Consider the following 27,562-nt stretch of genomic DNA (forward strand, 5'->3'; position numbering starts at 1 on the left):
AAAGTATTAGCCCAAGAGACAGAAAGGGCCACATAAACCAGAGACTTCATCAGCCTGAGACCAGAAGAACTAGATGGTGCCTGGCTACCACCAATGACCGCTCTGACAGGGAACACAACAGAGAGTCCCTGATGGAGCAGGAGAAAGATGGGGGTGCAGAACTCAAATTCTGGTAAGACCAGACTTAATGGTCTGACTGAGATTGGACAAACCCCAGAAAGCATGGCCCCTGGATTCTCTATCAGCCCAGAAGTAAAACAATTTCCGAGGCCAACTCTTCAGACAGGGATTGGACTGGACTGTGGGACATAAAATAATACTCATGAAGCATGTGCTTCTTATCTCAAGTAGATACATGAGACTAAATGGGCAGCTTCTGTCTGGAGGTAAGATGGGAAGGCAGAGAGGGTAAGGAGCTGGCTGAATGGACATGGAGAATCAGGGACGGAAAGGGGAGGGTGTGCTGTCACGGTATGGAGAGAGCAGTTAGAGTTACATAACAATGTATGTATAAATTTTTGTATGGGAGACTAACTTGAAATGTAAACTTCATTTAAACTACAACAATAAAAACAACGAAGAAAAGAAAAATATACGAATAACCAGTAATTACATGAAATGATGCACAATATCATTAGTCTTCAGGAAAATGCAATGAGATACCGCTATACAACCACTAGACTGGCTAAATTTTTTAAAAATGCCTTTACTACGTTTTGGCGAGGATGTGCAGCAACTGGAACTCTCATACATTTCTGGTGGGTATGTAAAATGCTACAACTACTTTAAAAGCAGTCTGGCAGTGTCTTTTAAACACCTATCATATGATCCAGTAATTCAACTTTTAAGTATTTACCCAACTGAGTGAAAACATATGTCCACATAAAGCCTTGTAAACAAGTTATAGCAGCTTTCTTCATAATAGCCCCAAACTGCAAATGACTCAAATGTCTATCAATATGTGAATGAATAACCAAATTGTAGTATATCCATACAGTGAATATACTACTTGGCAATAAACAGGAACAAACCACTGATATATGTAATATGAATGAATCTCAAAAACACTGTGTTGGGCTAAAGAAGGCAGACAGAAAGAAAAAGTAAGAGAGAGAGGGATATTTCTATTTGATAAAAGGTGTAATACACCAAGAAGAAATAACTAGCCTGAACTTTATGGATCTAACAATATAGTTTCAAAACATATAAAGCAAGAAACTAAAAGAATAGTAAGACTTTTACAAGTCCACAATTGAAGTGCGAAGCATTATATACAGCTCTTTTAGCAAGTGACAGAGCAAGCGGACAAAATATTACGAAGGGTATTGATGATTTACATAACAGGTAACATACTTTCCAAACATACATGTAATACATGTAATATCTGACTATGTATCAAGTTATAAAGAAAAATAAACAATCAGGTACCATACAACCACATTCTCTGACATAGGCCATAAACTTAGATATTAACATTAAAAATTAAAGCCAAAAATGAAAACAAATAATACAAAATAAAATAGATCACATTTTAACTTACTGCTTTATACTAGAAAATATCCAAATCTAAGTAAATAAGGAATTACATTAAGCAATGTCAATTTATGGGGATTTGTAGCCTCTGTGAGTTGGAGGTAAAAGTCAATGACTGTAAGTGGCAGACTCACATTTGAACCATTCTGTCATTGTCATTTAAAGTGCTGAGCTCTGAGATGCCCACATGGAGTCACAACTGACAGAACCTAATGGCCACAATGAGTTTATTATAACAGTAACGATGAAGTTTCTTAAATCTAGCTTCTAACAAACAGTCTTTATCTTACGAGATAGGAAATTCTCAAGTTTCAATTAATTTCACTGAGGCAGTATAGTATGGTGGTGAAGATTACAAATTTTAGAGTCAGAGAAAAGTAGATTTAAATTCCAACTCCATTATTTAATAGTTGTGAGAGCTAAGGTAAGTTATTTTAAATCTCTAAGATTAAATATCCTTCTTTATAAAGTGGAAAAGCCACCCAACAATTATACACAAAATGCTTAACTTAGAAGTTGGGACATGGTAAGCACTCAATTTAAATTACAGCTGTTACTGGTGCTGCCATTCACTTTGCCCTATACCATATCAGTGAAACTATATTTATTCTCCCAACAAAACTTGCTCATCTTCTTGACTGGCCAACCTGTTAAAGTCATTACCATCTACCCAGTCTCCAAAAGCTAAAGACTTCACTCACTCACTTCCTTACTTCCAAATCTTACTGACTCTCACTTATAAATATCTCTGAAATTTTTCCTCTTCACTGTCTCATAAATAGGTTCCCTACCTGAGTTGTCTATCTCATTTCCAATCAATTATTAGATAGAGCTGTCTTTAAAAAAAAAAAAAAAAAAACCAAATTAAATCACACACGAATTCTAATTTTCTCTGAATCCCCACTTCCTAGAAGTCTAAAGTCCTCATCTCCTGCCACTCCTTTCTGCAAACTTTGAGCTATAACTTAAATTCTTATTCCTAGAGTATTATGTAGCCTGTTCCTCTGTTAGAGAACTCCTACTCATCCATCAAAACCCAGCACTGACACTATATCTCTCTGAAGCCTTCCCTCATGTCCTAAGGCAGCTTCTTTGTTCTCCTGTTTCTACCTTAATTAGAGCACTCATATTCTATTAAAATAATTCACTTTTGACATTTTTCTTCTCCACTAGGCTGTGAGCACCTTGAAGGAGAGTTCAGAAATGCAAGTCTTATTTAATGCCTTCCCCATCATGGGCCTTCTTTGAGAGAAGGGTTTCCAAGGACCATTCATACTCTTTTCCATTCTCCTTGTGACTGAGTTACTGTTAGTATAAAAAACGCAAAATTGTAGCACTGGGGGCTGCTGGAGGAAATAAGTGAAGAATTTAGTCCACTCCACCCCACCACATCATTTATAGATGAGGAAAAAGTTCCAGTTGCAGAAAGGATGAGTGACTGACTCTTCAAGGATTATATTACATAGTGATACAGCAGGAACTAGAATCCATTCTCTAGGTTTTCTCATTATACCAGGAGCTATTCAGTAAAAGGAGGAATGGAAGTAACTCACGATACAGATGATGGTGTCTTAGTTATTTAGTGCTGCTATAACAGAAATATTGTTAAGTGGGCAGCTTTAACCCAACAGAAATGTATTTTCTTAGGAGGCTAGAAGTCAGAATTCAGAGCGCTGGCCCTAGGGGAAACTTTCTTTCTCTGTCAGCTCTGGAGGAAGGTCCTTGTCTCTTTTCAGCTTCTGTTCTTTGGTTCCTTGGTAATTTTCATGTGGCCTGGCATCTATCTTCCTCCACTTGTGCTTTCTGCTTGCTTCTGTGCCTAATCCACTCCTTTTATATCTCAAAAGCGATTGGTTTAAAACACACCCACAATGTATGCCCTCATTAACATAACAAAGAAAACCCTATTCCCAAATGGGATTACATCCACATGTATAGGGGTTAGAATTCCAACATATATTTTGGAGGGAACACAGTTCGATCCGTAACAGATGACTCATTAAACATGAGAGCATTTAAATCAATATACATTAAACAGCTAGTCACCCCAGAATTGACATTTCTTTTCAACACTGCCTGTGTTACTTTCTCAGGAAGCAGTGGATTCTTACCCCTCTTTCCACTCCAAATGAGAACTGACCTTAGCTCGGGTAAAAAAGTAATCATTCATTATATTCGGCTAATATTTACAGAGCACTGAACATGCAGATTCTCAAGAGTAGCAAACAGGGTCCCTTCACTCAAAAGCAGACAGTCAGTCAGGCTGGGAAGACAAGACTTAAACCTGGAACACTCAATATGTGACAAGGGAGCACAAGGATTTATATATGTTTGAAATTTCATTTAACAAGAAATTTATAATAATACATCGTGTCAGGTATAATATTAACTCTTTTAATACCCTATGGGGTTATCCCCATTTTACAGATGAGGAAAGTGAGGCTTGAAAAGTTAAGTAACTTCCCTAAATGCTCACAACTGGTCAGAATCAGGGCCAGAGTTTAAAGTCAGGAGGGATGGCTCCAGAGTTGCACTTTCTTAGTCACAACAGTATGAAGGTTCTCAGTAATAATAACAACAATCATTCTTCTGCTTCCTTCATATCTACTTTTCTCAGGGTTCTGAAGGCGAGTCAATCATGAAATGCCAAAGCTCCTCTGAGAAACCCTAGGCACCAAGCTGTGGAGGGGAAGGGAGGATCTAGCCAAAGACAGCAAGAAGACAGCAAGGATGCCCTAGGGCAGCCTACTAACCCTGTGCATAGGAGTGGGGAAGGGTTAAAAAACATTCACTAATGAGGTAGTGCTTTCCTTGTGCCAAAATGAAAGATAAAATTGAATCATAACCGCAATTAGCAAATTAGGGTGTAGTTGGAATGAAGAAATTAAATGGATGTGCTGATCTGCAAGTGCAAAAATAAATTAATTTGACCCTGTCAAATCCCAACAGAATGTGGAGAGACTTAATACAATCTCCTAGAATCATACCATAAGAAAATAGCACACTGCACCAGGAACAGATGCATCTGATTGCTTTTAAAGAATATGGACAGTACTTTGAAAAGAATAAAGTGATATGCGGGCCTGGGAAGTCTTTTACCTAATAAAACAATGAATTCCATTTTGGTAAAAATTTGCCAACTTTGCCACCTTATAAAGTGATTATTGTCTCCTCTCTTTACATCTGAATTTTACAACTTTGAATAATTTTCCTTGCAAGGGAAAAAAATGGGGATCTTGTAGGCCGCTGGCAATCTTTATGTGTGAAAGTTCAACTTTGGTGTTCTTCTCATCACATACCTTGGCTCCTCTATGGATCTCTAAATTAAAATTTGAGAACATGCTGTGCAAAACAGTAGGAATCGGCCTCACGCAGAGCCAACTGGCATGCAAAAGAGCACAAGGAATTGTGTTTGGCGCAGGTTTTTTTCTAAGATAACATGTCAGTATCGTTTATTGTAATTTTGCAAAGGTCATAAAGATTTTTTAAAAATCTCTAAAATTCAAAATTTTATTTGAAAGCCTCGTACCAAGAAACTGTATTTAGGCACAGAAGGTTTACAGAATTCCAAAAGAAGTCCAGTAACTTTTCTTTTAAATTATATCAAACTGTTACCACAGTCATCTTAGTGTCTTGGCATAGGAGAGGACTCCGTGAGGTCATTCAGTTCATTCCCTTTTCCATATCTGGAAGGTTCTCACTGAACTATCACAGGCAGAGGTGGCTTTCATTCTGCTATCAAAGTCCATTTTACCACAATCCTCGTAAGTCACTCCAGAGTATTCGTGTACGCCTTTCATTTAAAAGTACAGTAAGTTATCACCTACTTCAGACTAATATTAAGATTATGATGTTAACACTAATGGAGAAAAAACAAAGTAGAATGATGAGGAGCTTACAGAACACAATGCGGGGAGAGCAGCCTGAGTAGGATGATGTTAGGATGTGTGTGTGTGTGTTTAGTCATACACAACAGGAGTGAGCTGACCACAAGGAAGTAGAAGCCAGTTGCTTCCTAGCTCTCCAATGCCTTCTGCCTGGTGACCCCCACCCTGTCATTCTCACCCCAAACTGCCACATCTATGTGTATCTAATCATAATTCATAGCTTTGGCTCCTAGAGCCTCTTCAGCTCAAGTGACTGAGAAAACCAGGTCAATCCTCCATGGCTCAAGCCCTCATTTCCCAGAGTCATTCTAGTCATACCTAGAAACTCTGCCTAGGGAAATCTCAAGAGTTGTCAGGGTTTACCAAAAATAAATCCAAAATGTTCTGTCCCAATCTTGCCTCAGGCCAGATCTAGAAATGTAATTGCCTTGTTAAAATGAATTTAATATTAGACTCCAGTTGGCTTCCAGACTCTGCATCTTTCATCTCCTTTATCTCCCATCTGCTATGGTCCTCAGAGTCTCTCTACCACCATAATGTGTACTTTTGTTGTTACTGCTGCTACTAACACTAGTAATAATAACAGTCTACATAAATATATACCTCTATCTATCTACCTACCTAGCTACCTACCTATCCATCTGTCACTGATTACATGTCAGGGACTACTTGAAGAACTTTACATATATAAGACCCATTTAGTCTTCCTTACAACCCTATGAGATAAATATTACTACTATCCTGGGTTAAAAAACTTACCTAAGGTCACATTAAGTGGCAGTACTGGCGATCTACTCCAGAAAAATGAGCCATTGAAAACCCTGTGGAGCACAGTTCTACTCTAACACGCGGGTCACCATGAGGGCCGACAGCAAATGATATTTAGATTAAAACCTGGCAATCTGGCTATAGAATCCATGCTCATAACCACTATATCATCCTTGTTCTTTTGTTTGTGCAATGCAAAGAACATTTCATCAAGACCAGAGACCTGGGTTTTAGTCCCGCCTCTGCCATTCATCAACTGTGTAACCTATGGGAAGTCTTTGACTCAACTTTCTCCACATAATGAACCGGGCTCAGTGATCCGCTTCTAGTCATACAATGCTTCATGATAAAGTAGGCGCTTTTTTATTAACATACTTGATTTTGCTTGAGGAGCTAGGAGATTGAAAGCTTGGAAATGAAATATATCTACGTGAAGGGAAGAAGGAAGCTAATAACAACTAAGTTACTCTTCTAGGCATTTTCACTTATTTTCTCATTTTATATCCTATGATCCAAGTATTATGATCCTTATTTTACAGAGAAAAATACCGAGGCTCAGAGATTACATAATTTATCCACGGTCCCACAGGTGATTAGGATGGAGACCCAGCCAAAGCCCAAGCACTTTCACTGTCCCACAGTGCTTCCCTGGTGTTGCCCTACTCTCCTCTCAGCAGCAGTGAGCAGAGATTGAAAAGATAACACTTGTAAAGTACGTAGCAGCGTACTGCAAACAGCACACACACAATAAATTAATTTGGGATTGGGGATGGAGGCAGTTGGTGAATACTAACTTAATAGTGCTAACAGATTGCTACTTAAAACAAAAGAGGGTACATTTTCAAACGAAAATGACTTCTATAAGGTGGGCTGAATACCATATCAAAACAAGTCAATTTCTGGAGACAAAGTTTGTATGACTTGATTTCCTTCCTAAATACTGAAGAAATACCATGAGACCACATACATGAGTTCTTGTGGTATTTTGCTGCATGAGATGACTTCCTAATAACTCAAAATCATTTCATTAAAAGGAAATCTCCTGTTTTCCCTAGCCAGAAATTCACAAATAATACCAGTGAACAAAGAATGTCTCTTATTTATTGACTACTTAAACCAAGGCAGGAAAGTCAGAAACTCCTGTGTTAACTTATGAAATTCTTACTTTGGTTTGGAAACTAAGTATCTCATTTATTCACTAATTCATCTAACAGATTAATATTTGAACAACCAGTATCTACAAGGCATTATTTTATTAATACATGCCAGTGGCACTAAAGAGAACAGATGTATGATTCCAATGCAGAGTCATGAGTGCTATGATTAAAAGATAACACAGGGTGCTACAGGAGCAAGACCGTTAGTAATGTGAGGTTAGAGGAGCTCCTGAAGGAAGTAACATTTGAGCCAATGCTACAGTATGGTGTGTTTAGGAAACTGCAAGTTATTAAGAATGATTAGAACTCAGACTCTGTGTAGGGAAGTCTCTGGATGTGTTGAGTTTCAACCAATCTTTATTATACAACCATAGGACTAGAAGGGTTTTAACAGACAAAATAGTCCAACACTTTCATTTCTCTTTTAAGAAAACTAAGCCCTCTCATATATGTGCCCAGAGTCTTGCCAGAAGGATGACTACTACATCAGGTGAGGACATCCTTGAACACAAAACTGAACACTACCCTTAGTATCTCAGAGTAAGAGAAGTTGAGTATAACCATGCTGAATCCACTCACCCCTGAAAACCTCTAACCTTAGTGTGAAAGATTTCTGTCATCGGCTATGCCAGATAATATAGTAATTGCCAAGAGAATCGCCTCGAGCTGATCTCGTGTTAAAATCTATAAACTGCCTCTCCTTAGGCACTGTCTGTGTTGATCAAAGGACACTAGAGATAAAACTGTGTTTAAAATGTAAACACAAATTAACAAACCAGTTAACCTAAGCCTTTCTTCCTCTTTTAAACCCAGCTCTTGTTCATTAAATTCAATAAAAATTGAGTTGTAGCAACTATTAAATAGGATTCTTCTATGTCCCCTGCAGATGGTTTACTAAACTTTGGATAAAAGCTTTATCATCTACTACCCAACCACTGCTGCCGAGTCAATTCCGACTCATACCAAACCTATAGGACAGAGTAGAACTGCCCCATAGGGTTTCCAAGGAGGGCCTGGGGGATTCAAACTGCTGACTACACCACCAGGGTTTCCTATCACCTACTAGTTGGTAATTACTAAGTAAGAAGTTAACTAGGGGACATCAGTAGAAACACTAAGGTACTACCTTAAAGTCAAATAAAATACGGATATAATTCCAGAAAAAAAAAATGCTAGTAAATAAAACACTGTTTCTTTGCTGTCTGGCCCCATGCTACACATGAATCTCTTACAGGTTAGTTTCCATGATGTGTCAAGAGATAGTAATCATCCTTTTATAGGTACTAAAATTGTGAGTTATCAACTTGGACTTTAGAAATTTTTCTTATTTCCTTGGTATAGTTGATAGAAAATAAAAATCTAATTATGAAACTTGGGATTATTTTTAACAAATTTAGAAAAAGAAGTTAATCACTTAATAAAACAATTGACCATATGACTTCTTTAAAATAGCAAGTTAACATTAGTAATTCATAAAACATAATTTATGTAACTTCAGGAACATCAATTATATAAAGGTGGACAATATATAACATAAATTATATAAAGGATTTCTTGAATGGTTGTTATAATAGAATTTGATCTCTAATTTAAAAAAAAAAACAAAATGGAAGAACTAATATATCTCCATTACAGTGAGAACTTAAACATGAGGAAAAGCAAACAAAAATTCTTATCAGATTTGCACAGGAAACAGATTAGAAGGCTATACAAATGATTAATAGTGGTTACACCTGGGAATGGGGTGGGACCATTACCTTTTGTTTGATATATGTCCGTATTGTTTGTTTATAAAAAATGTCTACTTTTGTTCATTTTTAAAACCAATCCTATATTTTATTTCTTAAAAATCTGTCTCAGACTTAACAAGGCAAGTAAAGCACGAAAAGACTACTGTATACCTTGCCATAGTGGTTCTTCACCAAGATTGGATCAGAATCAATTATAGACATTTTTGAAAAATATGCAGATGCATGGGTCCTACTGCAGAATAGTGAATTATGAAGGCTTGGGAACCACCAGATTAGATGAACTTTAAGGTTCTTTTCAATCCTAAAATCATATTACTTACAAATATTTTGTACACATTCAAGGACTAACTATCCAACACTTTCATCAAGCATTATTTCTGTAAGATAGGTGAAGGTCCTACTCTCCAGCGCTATTCACTTGTATTATTAACTTAGAGAAACTCATAGGGAATAAACTGAAGATGAAAACACATACAGCTTTAACTTAAATAATTATTTTTCCAAAATATATTTTAACACAAAACCTAACACTTTTTTGCTACTACTGAGGTAGGAATTTGGGGAACTGGTGCTAATGTAAGCACTAATTATTGCAGCAGTGGTAGGGAGGCATGGGTGGGGAGGGGCAGGGCTATATATTACTATATTGGCTCGCCTACCCAAAACAATCACAAATGACATTTCCCAGGAAGTCAGGTAAGTGTTAGCATTTTCCCTAGCATGGCGCTTCATCTATATCCGAGGTTCTCAATCCTATTAGACCTAATACCCCTTTGTTTTATTTACCCGTTGCCATTGAGTTGATTCTGATTCACAGTGACCTTATAGGAGAACTGCCCCATAGGGTTTCCAAGGAGTAGCTGGTGGTTTCAAACTGCTGACCTTCTGGTTAGCAGCCGAGGTCTTAACCACTACACCACCAGGGCTCCCTTTGTTTTATATATATATATGTGTATATATATGCCTCCTTTCCTATTCTGAAATGAAATTCAGGTATTTAACTTATACATATACAGAATTTCAAAAATATCAATAAAATATTTCATCTGATATAAAGTTCCAAGCACATGCCACTTGTGTAATACAAAGCTTTTCACTTACTTGGTACTAGGCCGTTTTTGCAGGGCTTTGTCCAGGATAAGAGATGGAGCACTCCTCCTCCTTTCTGCTAGTGTTTTCATTTTCTGTTAAAAAAAAGAAAAAATCAAAATTAAGACCATATGGCTTGTAAAGCAGGCAAATGCTGATTTTCAATCCAATTCAACGAGTTTTGTATCTCCTTTTGTATCAGAGGATCCCTGGTGACTCAGCGGTTAAGAGCTCGGCTGCTAACCAAAAGGTCGGTGGTTCTAATTCACCAGGTGCTCCTTGAAAACCCTGTGGGGCAGTTCTACTCTGTCCTATAGGGTCACTGTGAGTTGGAATTGACTCAATGGCAACAGGTTTGGGTTTTTTTGTATTGGCGCTTGCAATCTCATTATGGAAATAAATTGTAACATCTAAAATAAGACGGTAAGTGTCAAAATGTGGTACGGACAGTATGTACTTTTTATGGTTAGAGAATAAGGAGTTTAAATGTTGACCAGACTGTTTGGGAACAGCACCATCATAACCATCATCATCAACTGCATCTACCAGATACGTTGCTTTTTATGTGGCAGGCTCTACTCTACAGGCTTGATGAAGATTATCTCATTTCTACCCCAAAATAGTATCAGTGTAGTACGTACTACTATCCCCAAGCTGGGCTTTCAGGAATGACAGGCTTTGGAGAGACAAGAAAAGAGGAAAAAAAAACAGTTACAGCAAAGCCAGAGAGATCAGATTCTTACACAATCATTTAATCAACCTTTAAATTTTATTTTAAATTTAAATATTTACATATTTGAAAATCCCCTCTTCCAAATATATTTTTGCTGTTACTTAAAAAAAGAAAAGGAAAAACCTCGCCCTGGCCCTTTTCCAGGTGGTATATTAATATAGGATTAACTGGAAAATTCAGGTACTCTGTTTCCAGTGACCTAAAATTTGAGGTAAATGAGATTTTATTCAAATAGAATTATCCAGATAATTACTCTCTAAAATTAATCTTATATATTTAACACCTCTAGATACAGCCGGAAGACCTGCCACAGGAGACGGATGACTAAAATTAACAATATTCACAAATAGGCATGAGTGAAGTTCAGGCTGTGTCATCAACGCTATTCTTCATTCTTCGTATCCTCTCACCCTGTTTTAGCCAGCCGTCTCACCCACTGCCTGAGGGCCTAGGCCAGTCATGCTTGGGGACTCGATGCTGCCCACATAAAACTCACTAGCTAGCTCAAAAGGAGCCCTGGTGGCACAATGGTTAAGTGCTCGGCTAAGGTGAGTGGTTCAAACCCACCAGGAATCAACTTGATGGCAACAGGTTTGGGGTTTTGTTTGTTTTTTTAGATGGTTTAGTATCCCACTACATGATTCATAAAGAAACTGCTTCTTAGCTAGTAAAAGAAAACCTAGATCCTAGCGCAGGAATAGAGGAAGAATCACCCAATGAGTACAGAATGCTGAACTACTTTGGCTCAATTCTTATCACCAAAATTGACCACACCCCAGGGATCTCTCCCAAACGATTGTCACCACTGCCCTGGCCTCATGCTGCTGCTCCTTGCATCAGTATTTTGGCTCACATTTTGGAAACTATATGCCCAAATCTCCTTAGCACAGCTGAGACAGTGGCTGAAACAACTCTATGACGTTAATGAAGGACAGGAGCTAAGTAGGTAAGAAATATAGAATACTATACGTTTCAATCAGGAGTTATTAACCAGGAATCAGCTTCAGGGCAGGTTAAATGGTATAAAAATTTTCGCATGATGTGTGTTTGGTGCCTTCCTTCACAGTTTATATAATATAGCTTGCAAACCCTGCCCCACTGTTTCCATTAGTTTCACCTCTTAGAAACATAACCCTCAGGAACCTAACCATCCAGAGGCTAGTGTGACTGCAGGGGCTGCAGGGAGAAGGGAAATCTAGGAGACAAGTATTTGTGTTGCAAGGTCCAGCAGCCCCCTCCTCATGTGAAAAGTCTCAATGCTGGAAGACTGCATTGATTTTACCAAGAAAAACAGCAGTTTGTTCATGTGCATCAAGCTATGTTCCAGATTTTTTGGCAGGATTCTATTTTACCTTCAGGGCTAGGCTTGACTCCTACTCTCTATCCTGCTTTTCTTTATTCCAGACATGTTTCCTACTTGAAACTTTGAAATCTGCTTAATCCTTCAAGCTTTACCTCTGCCTGCTTTGACCTTGCGGGTCTGCCTAACCTACCTAGCTGGGGCCACACTCCTGGACCCACATAAGCAGCCTGATTTCTGCTGCCCCACCCTCTCACACCACTGTCAGCAGATCCAAGCTTTTAGACTAGATCTTCATTAGTGCATGATTTTTAATTTTGAGTTCCTTGGCTTTCAGATTTCTTAAGAATTTGAAAAGAGTTCAAAAGACAGCCACAAAAATCACTGAAAATATTAAGAGCCTATGAGAAAAGTTAAAATGATCTAAAATTCTTCATATGGAAACTAATAATTTCCAAAATTTTTAGTTATTTTATGGAGGATAGTTAACTGTCTTCCAAGGAAGATAGGACAAAAAGAAGTGGGGTTAAACTATAAAATGAGGAATCCAGGTTGATCTTAGGTACTGGTTCTCTGAGAAATTTACAAAAGCTATGAACTGAATTTTGCACACAATTTTAGAGTTCAGAAACTCCCATGGCATGTATTCCTTAGGGATTTGTGGACTCCAAATTAAAAAGCCTTCTGATATAAGGAAATTTTTCTGAAAATGGTATCTGTTAAAATACGAGAACAGATAATCGAAGAAGGGTGACAAATTTTCTTTTGTAAAGGTGCTTTTAAAATAGGAGTTCTTCATGGATACCTAATTTAGAAAAACCAAAAACCAAACCCAATTCCGACTCATAGCGACCTAATTTAGAGGATCATTTATATACACAGTGACTCGACTGTGCTTTCCGAGTTATAAAATTATCAGATGTATGAGGAGTCAAATGTTGAGTAAACCCATCTCATTTTAGCTGGACTCAAATTCAAGACAATGCCATCAAAATACAGGCAGAATACTGTTTTTATTTGAGGTCCTACTGTATGTACCGAGACTTACTCTATTATCAATGGGATATGCAACCCAAGGCAATTCAGTTCATTTCTGGGCCTCCATTTCCTTATCTATAAAATAAGAAAATTTGGATTACAAAATCTCTTAGGTCTCTTCTACTTATGATCTCCTTCACGTCTGTCAGTTTGTCGTACCGTGGTGGCTTGCATGTTGCTGTCATGCTGGATGTTATGTCACCAGTATTCAAATACCAGCAGGGTCACCCATGGTGGACGGGTGTAGGCTAAGCTTCCAAAGTAAGACAGACTAAGAAGAAGGACCTGGCAATCTACTTCCGAAAAAATTTGCCAGCGAAAACCTTATGAATAGCAGTGGAATACTGTCTGACAAAGTACTGGAAGATGAGCCCCTCAGGTTGGAAGGCACTCAAAATACGACTGGGGAAGAGCTGCCTCCTCAGAGTAGAGCTGACCTTAATGACGTGGATGGAGTCAAGCTTTCAGGGCCTTCATTTGCTGATGTGGCACCACTCAAAATGAGAAGAAACAGCTGCAAACATCCATTAATAACTGGAACATGGAATGTATGAAGTATGAACCTAGGAAAATTGGAAGTTGTCAAAATGAAATGGAATGCATAAACATCAATATCCTAGGCATTAGTAAGCTGAAATGGACTGGTATTGGCCATTCTGAATCAATCATATGGTCTACTATGCTGGGAATGACAACTTGAAGAGGAATGGTGTTGCACTCATTGTCAAAAAGGAAGTTTCAAGATCTATCCTGAAGTACAACACTGTCAGTGATAGGATAATATCCATATGCCTACAAGGAATACCATTATGCGACTATTATTCAAATTTACACACTAACTAATACTGCCAAAGATGAAGAAATTGATTTTTACCAACTTCTGCAGTTTGAAATTAATCAAACATGCATCAAGATGCATTGATAATTACTGGTGATTGGAATGGGAAAGTTGTAAAGAAAGAAGAAGAAACAGTAGTTGGAAAATATGGCCTTGGTGATAGAAACAATGCTGGAGATTGCATGACAGAATTTTGCAAGACAATGACTTCTTCAGTGCAAATACCTTTTTCATCAACATAAATGGTGAGTTGACACATGGACCTCGCCAGATGGAATACAAAAGAATCAAATCGACTACATCTGTGGGAAGAGATGATGGAAAAGCTCAATATCATCAGAACAAGGCCAGGGGCCAACTGTGGAACAGACAATCAACTGCTCATATGCAAGTTCAAGTTAAAGCTGAAGAAATTAAAACAAGTCGACCAGAGTCAAAGTATAACCTTGAGTATACTCCACCTGAATTTAGAGAACATCTCATGAAAAGATTTGACTCATTAAACATTATTGACTGAAGATGAGTCGTGGAATGACATCAAGGACATCATAAATGAAGAATGCACAAGGTTATTAAAATGACAGGAAAGAAAGAAAAGACCAAAATGGATGTCAGAAGAGACTCTGAAGCTTGCTCTTGAACATAGAGTAGTTAAAGCAAAAGGAAGAAATGATGAAGTCAAAGGGCTGAACCGAAGATTTCAAAGGGTGGCTTGAGAAGACAAAGTGAAGTATTATAATGAAATGTGCAAAGACCTTGAGTTAGAAAACCAAAAGGGAAGAACACATTCGGCATTTCTCAAGCTGAAAGTGCTGAAGAGAAGATTCAAGCCTCGAGCTGTAATACTGAAGGATTCTATGGGGAAAATACTAAACGACACAGGAAGCATCAAAGAAGATGGAAGGAATACACAGAGTCACTGTACCAAAAAGAACTGGTTGACATTCAGCCATTTCAGGAGGTAGCATATGATCAAGAACCGATGGTACTGAAGGAAGAGGTCCAAGCTGCACTGAAGGCACTGGTGAAAAACAAGGCTCCAGGAATTGACGGAATATCAATTGAGATGTTTAAACAAACAGATGCAGCACTGGAGGTACTCACTGGTCTATGCCAAGAAATCTGGAAGACAGCCACCTGGCCAACTGACTAGAAGAGATCCATATATGCGCCCATTCCAAAGAAAGGTGATCCAACAGAATGTGGAAATTATCAAACAATATCATTAATATCACACACAAGTAAAATTTTGCTGAAGAGCATCCTAAAGTGGCTGCAGCAGAACACTGACAGGGAAGCACCTGAAATTCAAGCCAGATTCAGAAGAGGACATGGAACCAGGGATATCACTGCTGGTGTCAGATAGATCTTGGCTGAAAACAAAGAATACCAGAAAGATACCTGCGTTTTATTGACTATGCAAAGGCATTCGACTGTGTGGATCATAACAAATTATGGATAACATTGAGAAGAATGGGAATTCCAGAACACTTAGTCATGCTATGCGGAACCTGTACATAGACCAAGAGGCAGTTATTCAAACAAAATAAAGGGATACTTTATGGTTTAAAGTCAGAAAGGTGTGCGTCAGGGTTGTATCCTTTCACTGCACCTATTCAATTTGTATGCTGAGCAAATAATCTGAGAAGCTGTACTATAAGAAGAAAAACGGGGCATCAGGATTGGAGGAAGACTCATTAACAACCTGCGTTATGCAGATGACACAACGTTGCTTAGGAAAGTGAAGAGGACTTGAAGCACTTACTGATGAAAATCAAATACTACAGTCCACTATGGATTATACCTTAACATGAAGAAAACAAAAATCCTCACAACTGGACCAATAAGCAATATCATCACAAATGGAGAAAAAATTGAAGTTGTCAAGGATTTCATTTTACCTGGATCCACAATCAACATCCATGGAAGCAGCAGTCAAGAAATCAAAAGATGCACTGCATTGGGCAAATGTGCTGCAAAAGACCTCTTTAAAGTGTTAAAAAGCAAAGACGACACTTTAAGGACTAAGATGTACCCTACCCAAGCCATAGTGTTTTCAATCATCTCATATTTTGTTTATAACCAGCTACATGAAAATACAATACATGGAAACAGAATGAAACTATCGATCCCTTTACAAATGCATAGTAGTACAAACTTGTCACAACAGGCTGTGGTTATGCTTATACTAGCTCCAACAAGTTTCACTGCTGTTCAATGACAGGGGAAAGTGTGATACTTTGCTTCAAAGGAAACAGAAGGTAAGCTTGAAACTGTAATTCTTATTTTGTTAGCTTAAAAAAATCATAATCCACAGTGTGATTTTTCAGAACGTTCAAGTATTTGATGGTCATATCTAGATGACTCCAATAGTGGATGTCATTCTAAAGCTAAATATTTTTAAAAAGGTAATCTTATTAAAAACAAAAACAAAAACCAATGTGTCTAACTGTACATGAGACAAAAAATCAAATACATAAATCTTTTAGGAATGATTATATTGATATCGTACTATTTACCTAGTCTCAAGCAGATCAAAAAACTAAACAAGAATTTCACGTGAGCTAAAAATCAAACAAACATGAAGTAGTATCCATCAGACCTGCCCACTCTCCACCCCATGGGAAAAGATGAGAGGGGCTTGAAAAGAGGTTGTAAAAGGGAATACAAAGTGATTAAATTTCTTTAAGTGTTGTCTTTTCACTAGCAACTATTTGCACGTGTTAGGAAAGTATAACACGAACACTAGAAAAAAAATTAGACCTCTGATTTTTTATGCAGTCTCATCTGTAGCTATATTCAGTACTGTAGATCAAAAAACCTATTCTGCCCAAGAGTCAGTAAACAGAGGCCATAATTGAAGATGAGAATGAAGATGTGATTCATTTTTTTCTTTTATATTTCGATAATAGCACAAAAAATGCAGCAACATTACCAGCTAATATGTAAGATGCTTTCCACTTTAGGTCATTTTTTAAACTAGCTGGATTAATGATATATTCAGTATCCCTGTGCTCCTAGCTCACTTCATATATTATGCCTCAGTTATAATGTATTGTATTATATTACTTATCTGTATTCCTTTCTAGAGAGCAGAGACTATATTTTCTTTCTCAAATTTCTCTCTTCCTTCAACAATCATTTACTGACACTACTCTGCAGCAGGCCTGTCTTTGCATTCCCAACGTCTAGTACAATGGCTGGCACAAACTATAAACTCAATAAATGAAGTTCTCATAAGAATTTTAAAATTCCCTCATTCTCCACACCCCCACCACAGCCTCACACACACACACAGAAAAACAAACAAACAAATCCTTAAGGGGCTCTGCTGAAATAGTATCATTAAGGAAAATTTAAGTATTTACTATGGAACTTGACGGTAAGAGTCATCCCTGTACACTTCAAACTACTTCTTTTGAATATCATGTTGACATCTACTGCCTCAAGCCGCATGGTAAACATATGCTTAATAGTCAAGTGGAAAGTTAATGACACTTCAACAAATGGTGCTACGACAACAGACTCTCCACAGGCAAAATAATAAAGTTGGATCCCTACCTCACATCATATATAAAAATTAACTCCAAACAAAAACATCTAAATATAAGCACTAACATTATAAATAAGCATCTTAGACAAAAACACAGGCATAAACCTTTGTGACCCTGGATTAGGCAATGGTTTCTTAGATAGGACACCAAAAGTACAAGCAACAAAAAAAGGAAAATGGATAAATTAGACATTGTTAAAATTAAAAATTTTTGTGTTTCAAAGGACACCATTAAGAAAGTGAAAAGACAACTCATCTAACCTGCTCAGGAGAACTTCCAGCCTGCACAAAGTGATGCAAGCTGGTGTTTGCCCCAAGCCTGTTGTTTGAGACAAGGCCTTACAAGCCTGGCCCGTATCTGAATTCTGTCCACAAAATCAAAAGGTGATTAGATTTCAGAGAATGTTTTAACAGTCATTTTTCTTGACCAATTAACTAGTTATTGAATACAAACTACAAAAGGAATTTTCCCCTATCTATCTGCTGAAGGGGGATAAATCTCCATAATTCATTTCTGACACATTCTCCTAAAGGTTACTATTAATTCAGTTTCCTTATTTCTTCCATGCCTTTTTTATGGAAAGAGAGCTGGTTGGTTTGTTGTTCCTGTAGTTACTGTTTATAAAAAAAATTGTTGTCAGCTGTGTTATTTAAAAATACTTGCTCGATCTGCCCCACCCTCCTTCCCCCCTAAAAGAGACAACCCACAGAATGGGAGGAAACTTTGGCAAATCCCATATCTATGAGGGACTTGTATTTAGATTATATTAAACATTATTACAACTGAATACTAATACTGAAAGCACACAATTAAAAAATGGGCAAAGGAGCTGAGTAGATAGTTCTCCAAAGAAGATATATAAATGACCAATAAGCACATGAAAAGATGCTCAACATCATTAGCCAACAGGGAAACGCAAATCAAAACCATAGTGAGATAGTATTTTACAGCCACTAGGATAGCTGTGATCAAAGAGACAGATAATGACAAGTGTTGGTGAGGATGCAGAGAAATTGGATCCTTATACACTGCTGGTGGAAACATAAAATGGTACAACTGCTCTGGTAAACAGTTTGGCAGCTCCTCAAATGATTAAACACAGAGTTACCATACCAGCAATTCCACTCTTACGTACATACCCAAGAGAAATGAAAACATGTCCACACAAAAACTGGCACATGAATGTCCATAATAGCACTATTCATATTAGTCAAAAAGTGGAAACAACTCAATGTCCATCAACTGGATATAATTGATAAATAAATTATGGTTTATCCATGCAATGGAATATTATTTGGCAGTTAAAGAAATGGAGTACTGACACATGCAACAACATGAGCAAACTTTGAAAACATTACACTAAGTAAAAGAAGCCAGTCACAAAGGACCACATATTGTATGGCTCCATTTACATGAGATGTCTGGAATAAGCAAATCTATACAAAGTTAAAAGCAGATTAGTAGTTGCCTAGGGTTTGGGGAAATGGGAGATGGAGATTGAGATGTGATGGCTCAGAGGTATGAGGTCTCTTTTTGGGGTAATAAACAGGTTCTAAAATTGAATTGCTGATTCATGTACAACTCTGTGAATATTCTAAAAGCCACTGTACACATTAAATGGGTGAATTGTACAGTATGTGAATTATATCTCAATAAAGCTGTTTTTTTTAAAAAAAGTTAATTATAAAACCACCAAACTACTGGGCTCCATCCCAGAAAACTAGTTCACAGCTAGCAGCTAGATTTTTTTTTCACATGTATAAAAATCATCTAAAGTACAATACATGAAAATGGAAATTATTCATTTGCCTCTTGTCCAACACATTTTTGTACAAAATGTTTCAATGGCTCTCCACTTGAATTCCTCAGAGATCTGACTTCTGCCCACCTGCCTATTGTGGTTTGCCCATTCCTCCCCACATCTACTCCTCCAATGCCTCACTCAGTGTTTTCATATGGTAAACTGTGTAGTAAGTGAATGCATTAACATTGCCTATACCCAAGAGTTTAAGGGGGTCACACAGTGTGTCTATGTGGGAAAATGAAGATGTAAACAGATAACTAAAGAAAAAAGTTCTAATTTTTTCATTTTCAACACCTCAGAAAATACTTTTTACATAAAAACCTCTATGTAAACTGTCACTGGATTTTTAACTTCCCTGTCAACTAACAGATAAAGTCAGAGTAATATTTTTGGAACCTCTAAATCACTCTGAATCTGGTCATTATTAGTTCTCATAGTGATTAAAGAAAAAGAAAATATATCAAAAGAGAGGGGCTGGATGAAAGATTCAGTCAGAGGTAAAATGCAGTTTTTCATGATGTTTTGTTCCAGTTATTTTATGAGAAAAAAATTCAAGCATTTCAGTTGAATTTAAGTGAAACAGTGCTGGAGTTACTTTCAAACATCTAAAATAAGCATAACATTGAAATAAGTGCTTTGAGGAAAACATTTAAAGGACTCTAAAGTTTCAAGGCTAGAAAAAGACTTAATCAAATTTACAAATTAGCTTATTAAAATGCAACCATCCCCAAATAATATACCCACATAAATAACGTGCCCACACATATAACGTGCAGAAATTGGCATAGCGCACTTATAAAAATAAGGTGGGGTGGTTGTGAGGTTGGCAAAAAATGCTTATTGTGTGTTATTTGCATAAAATACGGTAATCCTTTTGTGGCTAGCCTGCACAATTTTGTGGTCAATAAACTGTTTCTTTCTTGCTTTCCCTACAAGTCTGCAGCATTTATTTGTCAAGACATACCCACGCCACTGAACAATTATACTTCAAAGACACTGGCTCTGCAAGCGAACAAGGGAATCATTTTTAACACTGCACCTTCTGGGTCCTACTATCACAACAAGGTTTTGACTGCTGGGTAAGCTGAAGCTTTCTGCTAGTGTCAGTTTGGTCTGTGATGAGTATGATCTTCTACTTACTCATAGGTCATCACATCTAGGCTTAGTCTGAGCATTTAAATAAAACAAATGTCATCGCAGTATACACTACTATAAAGGGATATTAACTCCTTTCTTCTGAGGTTAAGAAATAAACTTTTCTGATATTTTGCTCTTTCCTTTTTCCATGAGACAATTACCACTTTGAAATATAACAATACGCATATGAGAAACTATGTAACGTAAAAGAATGGGCACTACGCTAGGAGATACTGGACCTTAATTCCAGTCCCTCATTCGACTACTTCTCAGATTACTCTCTGTAAAATGTACGTAATACCCGCCCTCCTTACCACAAAGGAGCCCTGGTAGTGCAATGGTTAAGTGCTTGGCTGCTAACCAAAAGGTTGGTGGTTCGAACCCACCCAGTGGTTCTGCAGGAGAAAAAGACCTTAAAATCTACTCCTGTAAAGATTATGGCCTAGGAAACTCTATGGGGCAATTCTACTCAGTCCTACAGGGTTACTATGAGCCAGAATCGACTCAATGGTACACAAAACTATCACTTCCTACCACAAAGAATGAAATAAGAGTATATATAAAAGGACTCTGAATTCAACAGCATCACAATAATGGAACATATATAATAATATTTAAAAGTGCTTAAGTACTGTGCATGAATAAATATGAGGATATTAGGACTCCCCTTATACATTACTCTTTGTTCCTCAGCCTCTGTCCCAATCCCACGCAGGATTCTGGGGTATCACTATGCACCTTTAGGTTGGCTGCACTTTCTCCTATGGCAAGTCTCCAGTATCACCCTCTGGTCATGATTCCCCTTCAGGAGTACCCTCAAGCAGGTAGGGTCAATCACCAATGCTCTGTGGCTAAAAATCCCTTACAGGGCAGGCCTTCACTACATTCTTCACATTGTGCCCAATTACACAATGGTATTATTTGTACGACCATGGTACACGGGCTCTTTGGCTGCTCCAGTACCCATCTAGCTGCCTGAGGGTAAGGGGCTGAACGTACCAGACACATGTGTAATGGTTGGGAGGCTCTGCCCTATACCAACCCCTAACTTTCCTCATGCAGAGGGCAAGAGTATTGTGCTGAAATCCAAAAACCCTAACAGCAAAAAAAATGCTGTGTCAAATGAGAGTAAAAAATAGGTCTGAGTATATCTAGATTCAGACATAATGTAACCTGGTAACTGCTACTATAGAGGCTCAGGGCGAGTGTAGGGATTGAAGAGGGTAGACAGACACTCTCCTGGGTGTAAGTTAGGACCCAGGCAAACAGGGAAAGCAAAAGGCCAAAGAGCAGAAGGTTTTCCAGATCTCTGAAACAGGAGCTGGTGTGGGTACGCACACATTCCATTTTCAGAGGTTTTCAGGTTTTATATTTCAGTTGTGCCATGTGACAGCTGTCTGTCAAAATTAGGTCAAGGCTGCTCAGTGCACCACTGACATACAGTGCTGATGGGGCTATTTCTGTTGCTGGATGGATGTTTCTGATCTAAACTTGTCCCAGATAAAGAAAATAAAGAGTGAAACACAATTATGAAATAAACTGGGCTGTCCTGCCTACAAGCCTCATTATTAGTGGCTGACAGAAGACAATTACCTCTGCCCCCTTTCCAGCTTCCTACATTATGGCGACGTCTCCCATAAGTAAATAGAAATTAAAGATCACCCCCGTCGTAGTTTACTTCGGAAAACGGCTGCAGTTGCTATGACCAAACAGAGCATTCACGATCTGCTGGTCTTCTGCACACACCAGCACTCTACAGTCCCTTCCTCCTCAGCGGAAGTTTGATTTAGAGGGTTTTCCCAAGATGATTTGGGAGACATGAAGGGTATGAGTCACAAAACTCCATCAAACCACAATAATAAAATTACGTATTTCCCCAAAGCACAGTGTATGTGCGCTTATGTACGTATATGTGTGTATACACACACACATAACTTTGATGCTATATGTATTTATTTTTGTGATATTTTATGGCTTATAGTTTAGTGGTAATTTAAATCAAAATCTAGTATATTTTTCAGCTCCTGATAATTTCTAGGGAGACAAGTTGTATAATTACCTCTTTGTGGTAAATGTTATGTGGTCCCACAAGGCACAAGGTGCCTCTGCTTTGAAAAGAATAGCCACCAAGTCCTGCAGAGACATTTAGGAACTGCGAAAGATTCAAATTCCTAAATTATTGAAATTGGAGAGGATCTCATTTTCCGTAGCTACCATAAATTATCTCACTTCTTCGTCTATTGAACATGTTCCACCTTTTGTCCTGCAGACCTTTCACCAAAGCACAACCCTGGGAGACTGTCGAAATCACAGAGTGATAAATTGCTTCATGACAATCTTCACTTTAGAACCAAAAGCAACAACTGCACTAACTGTTTAGGTATCTGTGACGTGTGAATTTTCAGTCTACAACTGTTTAACTTGAGGGATGCAATCTTCAAAATTAATAACTATTTTTTAGATCAGTGTGTAAAAATAAAAGATTGTCTTTAACTTCCATTTTATAAAAACTTCAACGTATTCTGTCCCGATATATGACTTTCAGAGTCACAATATTTAATTTTTCTTTTGTCATGTTAAATGTACCACTGTGTTCACATTTTAAGTAAAAATAATCATGGAGGTAAGAGCTTTTTCCTAGACTCAAGATTCATGAAATAAAATATTTACTGAATTGAGAGGGTTTCAACTAGGTTTCCCCACCCACATGATTTTCCACAGCAGAATCCTCCGAGGCGTAGGATTCAGTACACCCCCACACAACTGTACAGTCCTGCAAGTTTGTCTGGAGAATATGCAAAGCTTTCCAATAGCAAACAAGACTGTGATATCCACATGGAGATCAAGCTTGGCTGAAGAGCTCCTGAAACACATCTGCCTTATATAAAACATCAAAAAATGACAGGCACCATTACATAAAAATAAAAAATGTACCAAAATAAGGATGTTGTCACCAATTGTCATCATTACTCTATATTACCTAACATTTACCTAACAGCAGTGAACATAACATTCAATGATGGATGGAGAGGGTAGAGATCTTGGTCCTTCCCATACACTGCCCCTGCCCCCCACCTGAAATTACCTCTCAGGAGAAAAAAATCCTCAAATCTGATTTTCCCAGCTGTTGTATATAACTCAAATCTACTCTTTCTTACATTACAAATAATAAAAACTGCAGTCACTGTCTAGTTGGAAAAAAATGGAGCTGAAAGATCTGGGTTCAAATTCTAGTTCTGCTTGCTATCAGAGAAAGCTAATACATATCTCATATAATTGATGTCTATTATGGGGCCGCTATGAGTCGGAACAGACTCGACGGCAATGGGTTTGGTTTAGGCATTTACTTAGAAAGGTTTTTTAATGCCCTTACTATTACATAAATTACGAACAGTCAACTCATCCATTTTCTCAAGTTCCTGCCTCACAATATTTTATACTTATGGACTCCAAGGGTGACTGTTTTGATGGATAACATTCATTCATACGCATGTGACTGTGCTAGTATTAAACCTTAAGAAAATCAAACTTTTGTTACTTTACGCTTATTCTCACATGGTAAAAAGATATTAGTGCTTTCTGCAGATTTTTCAAGAGTTGTTTTCATATACTTTCTTCGCCTGACCCATAAAAAACGATGTATAGGATATGGATTATTAACCTTATTTTACAGACAAAGAAACAAAGTACAGTCAGAAGGTCAGGGGTCACGCGAGTGATAACATAGGCCTTTCCTGATTCAATGAATCCTATTTTGATAAGTCCATACTCCTCCCAGCCAAAATAAATTAATTTATGCAATGTACTTTGTAAATAAAGCTAGAAAAGAGCTCAGTAGGATACTAGTGTAACTGTGGGCATATTTTTCTCAGTGTTGAATAGTAAAACTAAAGCTTACTCACCAAGATGCTTCATTCAAACCCCAGCACAAGGCACACACATGGCCAAAGTCAGCTCTGGGGGTGTTCTAGCAGGAGCTGCTATAAACAGATTGGGACCCAGAGAATGTAGAAAGAAAAGACAGAATGAAGTGTGCAACAGCAGCTGCCGCATTTTAAAATGTTAAAGCTATTTTAGAATTCTTTTGCTATGAGTGACTTTCTGTGCCTCTCTCTCTTCCTTCTCCCAACACCCATCTTTATTTAAAGAGTTTTCAATCAGAATATGAAGCTGTAAGGTCAGGGTGTTTGAGTCTGACATAAATCGTCCCTAACTAAAACGATTCTAGTATGTCCTTCCATTTCATTTCACAGAAACTGTGCTGTCCATATGTGGATATCCTCAAGAATGTGTTTTTCTCGCAGAATTTAATGCATTATCTATGTACTGCTATTATGTTTTACAACCCCCTTTTTAGGAATTATTGTACAAATTGTGTATTCTTTTGAAGAGCCTCAGTAATGGAAAATCTTTATCCTCTGAGGCTAGGTTTAATTTTTGGAAAGAGTTAAATTTTCCAACTAGCAAATAAAGGTGGGTGGTGCAGCTAAGTAAAAGTAATGAATGTGGCTCTAGAGTAAAGAGACTCAGCTTCTTATACAGCATCTACAAACCAGCTCCTCAAATACACCAAGCTTTTTACCTACCTCAGGACCTTTGCACATATTGTTCCCAACTTCTGGAAGCTTTTTAGACCTTGCTGCTTTTCACCCTTAAAAGAGTTAAGAGTCACTCAAAAGAGGCTTTCTTCAAACATCATAATGCACAGTGGTCTAGCTCAATATCCACATTTTTCTAAATCAGGGTCATGCTTGTTTCTCTAATAAGAGTTATCACCATTTACTAATTTTTTGTTATTGTTCATGTCTCTTCCTCTAGACCTCTGCTGTCCAATACAGTAACCACTTGACATATGTGGATATTTAAATTTAAATTAATTAAAATTAAATAAAAAAATTGATAAATTGGATTCCAGCAAAATTAAGTACTTCTGTTCTTTGAAAGATGCTTTTAAAAGAGAATAAAAATACAAGCTACAGACTGAGGGAAAACATTCCCAAATTACATATTTGATAAAGGACTTGAATCCTAAATATATAAATAACTCTCAAGACTAAATAAGAAAACAACCCAATTAAAAATGGGCAAAATATTTGAATAGGCACTTCACCGAAGATAATATATGGATGATGAATAAGCACATGAAAATAGGCTCAACATCATTACTCATTACCAGCTGCTGTCAAGTCAATTTCAGCTCATGGCAACCCCATGAGTTTCAGAGTAGAACTAAGCTCCACAGGGTTTTCGATGGCTGTGATCTTTCAGAAGTAGATCACCAGGCCTTTCTTCCACGGCACCTCTGGGTAGATTCAAACAACCAATCTTTTGGTTAACAGCTGAGCACTTAATGATCTGTGCCTCCCAGGGAGCCCTGGTACCACAATAGTTAAGAGCTCTGCTGCTAATCAAAAGGTCAGCAGTTCGAATCTACCAGGTATTCCTTGGAAACCCTATGAGGTAGTTCTACTCTGTCCTGTAGGGTCGCTGTGAGTTGGAATCAACTGGACGGCAACAGGTTTGGGCTTGGTTTTGGTTTTTGGAACTCCTTCATTAGTCATTAGGGAAATGCAAATTTAAACCACAAGATACCACTTCACACACACTAATACGGCTATAATAAAAAAGACAGATAACAACAAGTCTTGTTGAGGATGTTGAGAAATTGGACCCTTCTACACTGCTGGTAAAGATGCAAAACCACTTTGAAAAACAACTTCACAGTTTCATAAAAAGTTAAACATAACACCTGAAATATGTCCCAGCAATTTTACACCTACGTATTTACCCAAGACAAATAAAAGTATATGACCATACAAAGACTTACACACTAATGCTCACAGGAGCTTTATTTGAAATAGCCAAGAACTGGAAACCCAAATACCCATTAATAGGTGAATGGATAAGTAGTGATCTATCTACAGAATGGAATATTTCTCAGAAATGAAAAAGAATGAACTATGAATACATTCAACAACACGGATGACTCTGTAAATACTCATACTGAATGAAAGCCAGAAAAAGAGAACACATACTGTACTATCCCATTGATGTAACATTCTTTAAAATGTAAATTTATCTACAGGGATGGAAAGCAGACCAGTGGTTGCCTGAGAATGGGAAGAGAAGGGAAGGATTAGAAAAGGGCATGAGGAAAATCTGTGGGATGATGGATATGTTCATTGTCTCGACTGTGGTGATGGTTTCACAAGCATATACATACATCAAAACTTATCCATCTGTGCACTTTAAATATGTGCAGTTTATTCTATCTTAATGATACCCTCAATGAAGCTGGTAAACATTTTAGTTCTGGAGTTGTAGCAGCCATATTTCAACTGCTCAACAGCCACACGTAGCTGTTGTTGTTGTTAGGTTAGGTGCCATCGTGTTGATTTCAACTCAAAGCGACCCCGTGCACAACAGAACAAAACACTGCCTGGTCCTGCACCATCCTCACAATCGTTGTTATGCTTGAGCCCACTGTTGCAGCCACTGTGTCAATCCATCTCATCGAGGGTCTTCCTCTTTTTCGCTGATCTCTACTTTACCAAGCATGATGTCTTTCTCCAGGGACTGATCCCTCCTGATAACATGTCCAAAGTATGTGAGACATAGTCTTGCCATCCTTCCTTCTAAGGAACATTCTGGTTGTAGTTCTTCCAAGACAGATTTGTTCATTCTTTTGGCAGTCCAAGGTATATTCAGTATTCTTCACCAACACCACAATTCAAAGGTGTCAATTCCTCTTCAGTCTTTCTTATTCATCATTCAGCTTTCACATGCACATAAGGCGATTGAAAACACCATGGCCTGGGCCAGGTGCACCTTGGTCTTCAAGGTGACATCTTTGCTTTTCAACACTTTAAAGAAGTCTTTTGCAGCAGATCTGCCCAGTGCAACGCGCCATTTGATTTCTTGACGCTGCTTCCATGCGTGTTGATTGTGGATCCAAGTAAAATGAAATCTTTGA

General features: G+C 37.8%; 1 protein-coding gene across 1 annotated transcript in view; it reads right to left on the minus strand.

The window, feature by feature from the left end:
* ARHGAP20 (Rho GTPase activating protein 20) overlaps window positions 1-27,562 on the minus strand; it is a 133,285-nt gene that overhangs the window by 99,595 nt on the left and 6,128 nt on the right. The window contains exon 2 of the mRNA XM_004382487.1: window positions 10,198-10,280. Coding sequence (XP_004382544.1) covers window positions 10,198-10,280 — 83 coding nt within the window. The remainder of the gene's footprint in view (window positions 1-10,197; window positions 10,281-27,562) is intronic.

This window comes from Trichechus manatus, unplaced genomic scaffold, assembly GCF_000243295.1.
Source record: "Trichechus manatus latirostris isolate Lorelei unplaced genomic scaffold, TriManLat1.0 scaffold00094, whole genome shotgun sequence".
Classification (NCBI taxonomy): Eukaryota; Metazoa; Chordata; class Mammalia; order Sirenia; family Trichechidae; genus Trichechus; species Trichechus manatus.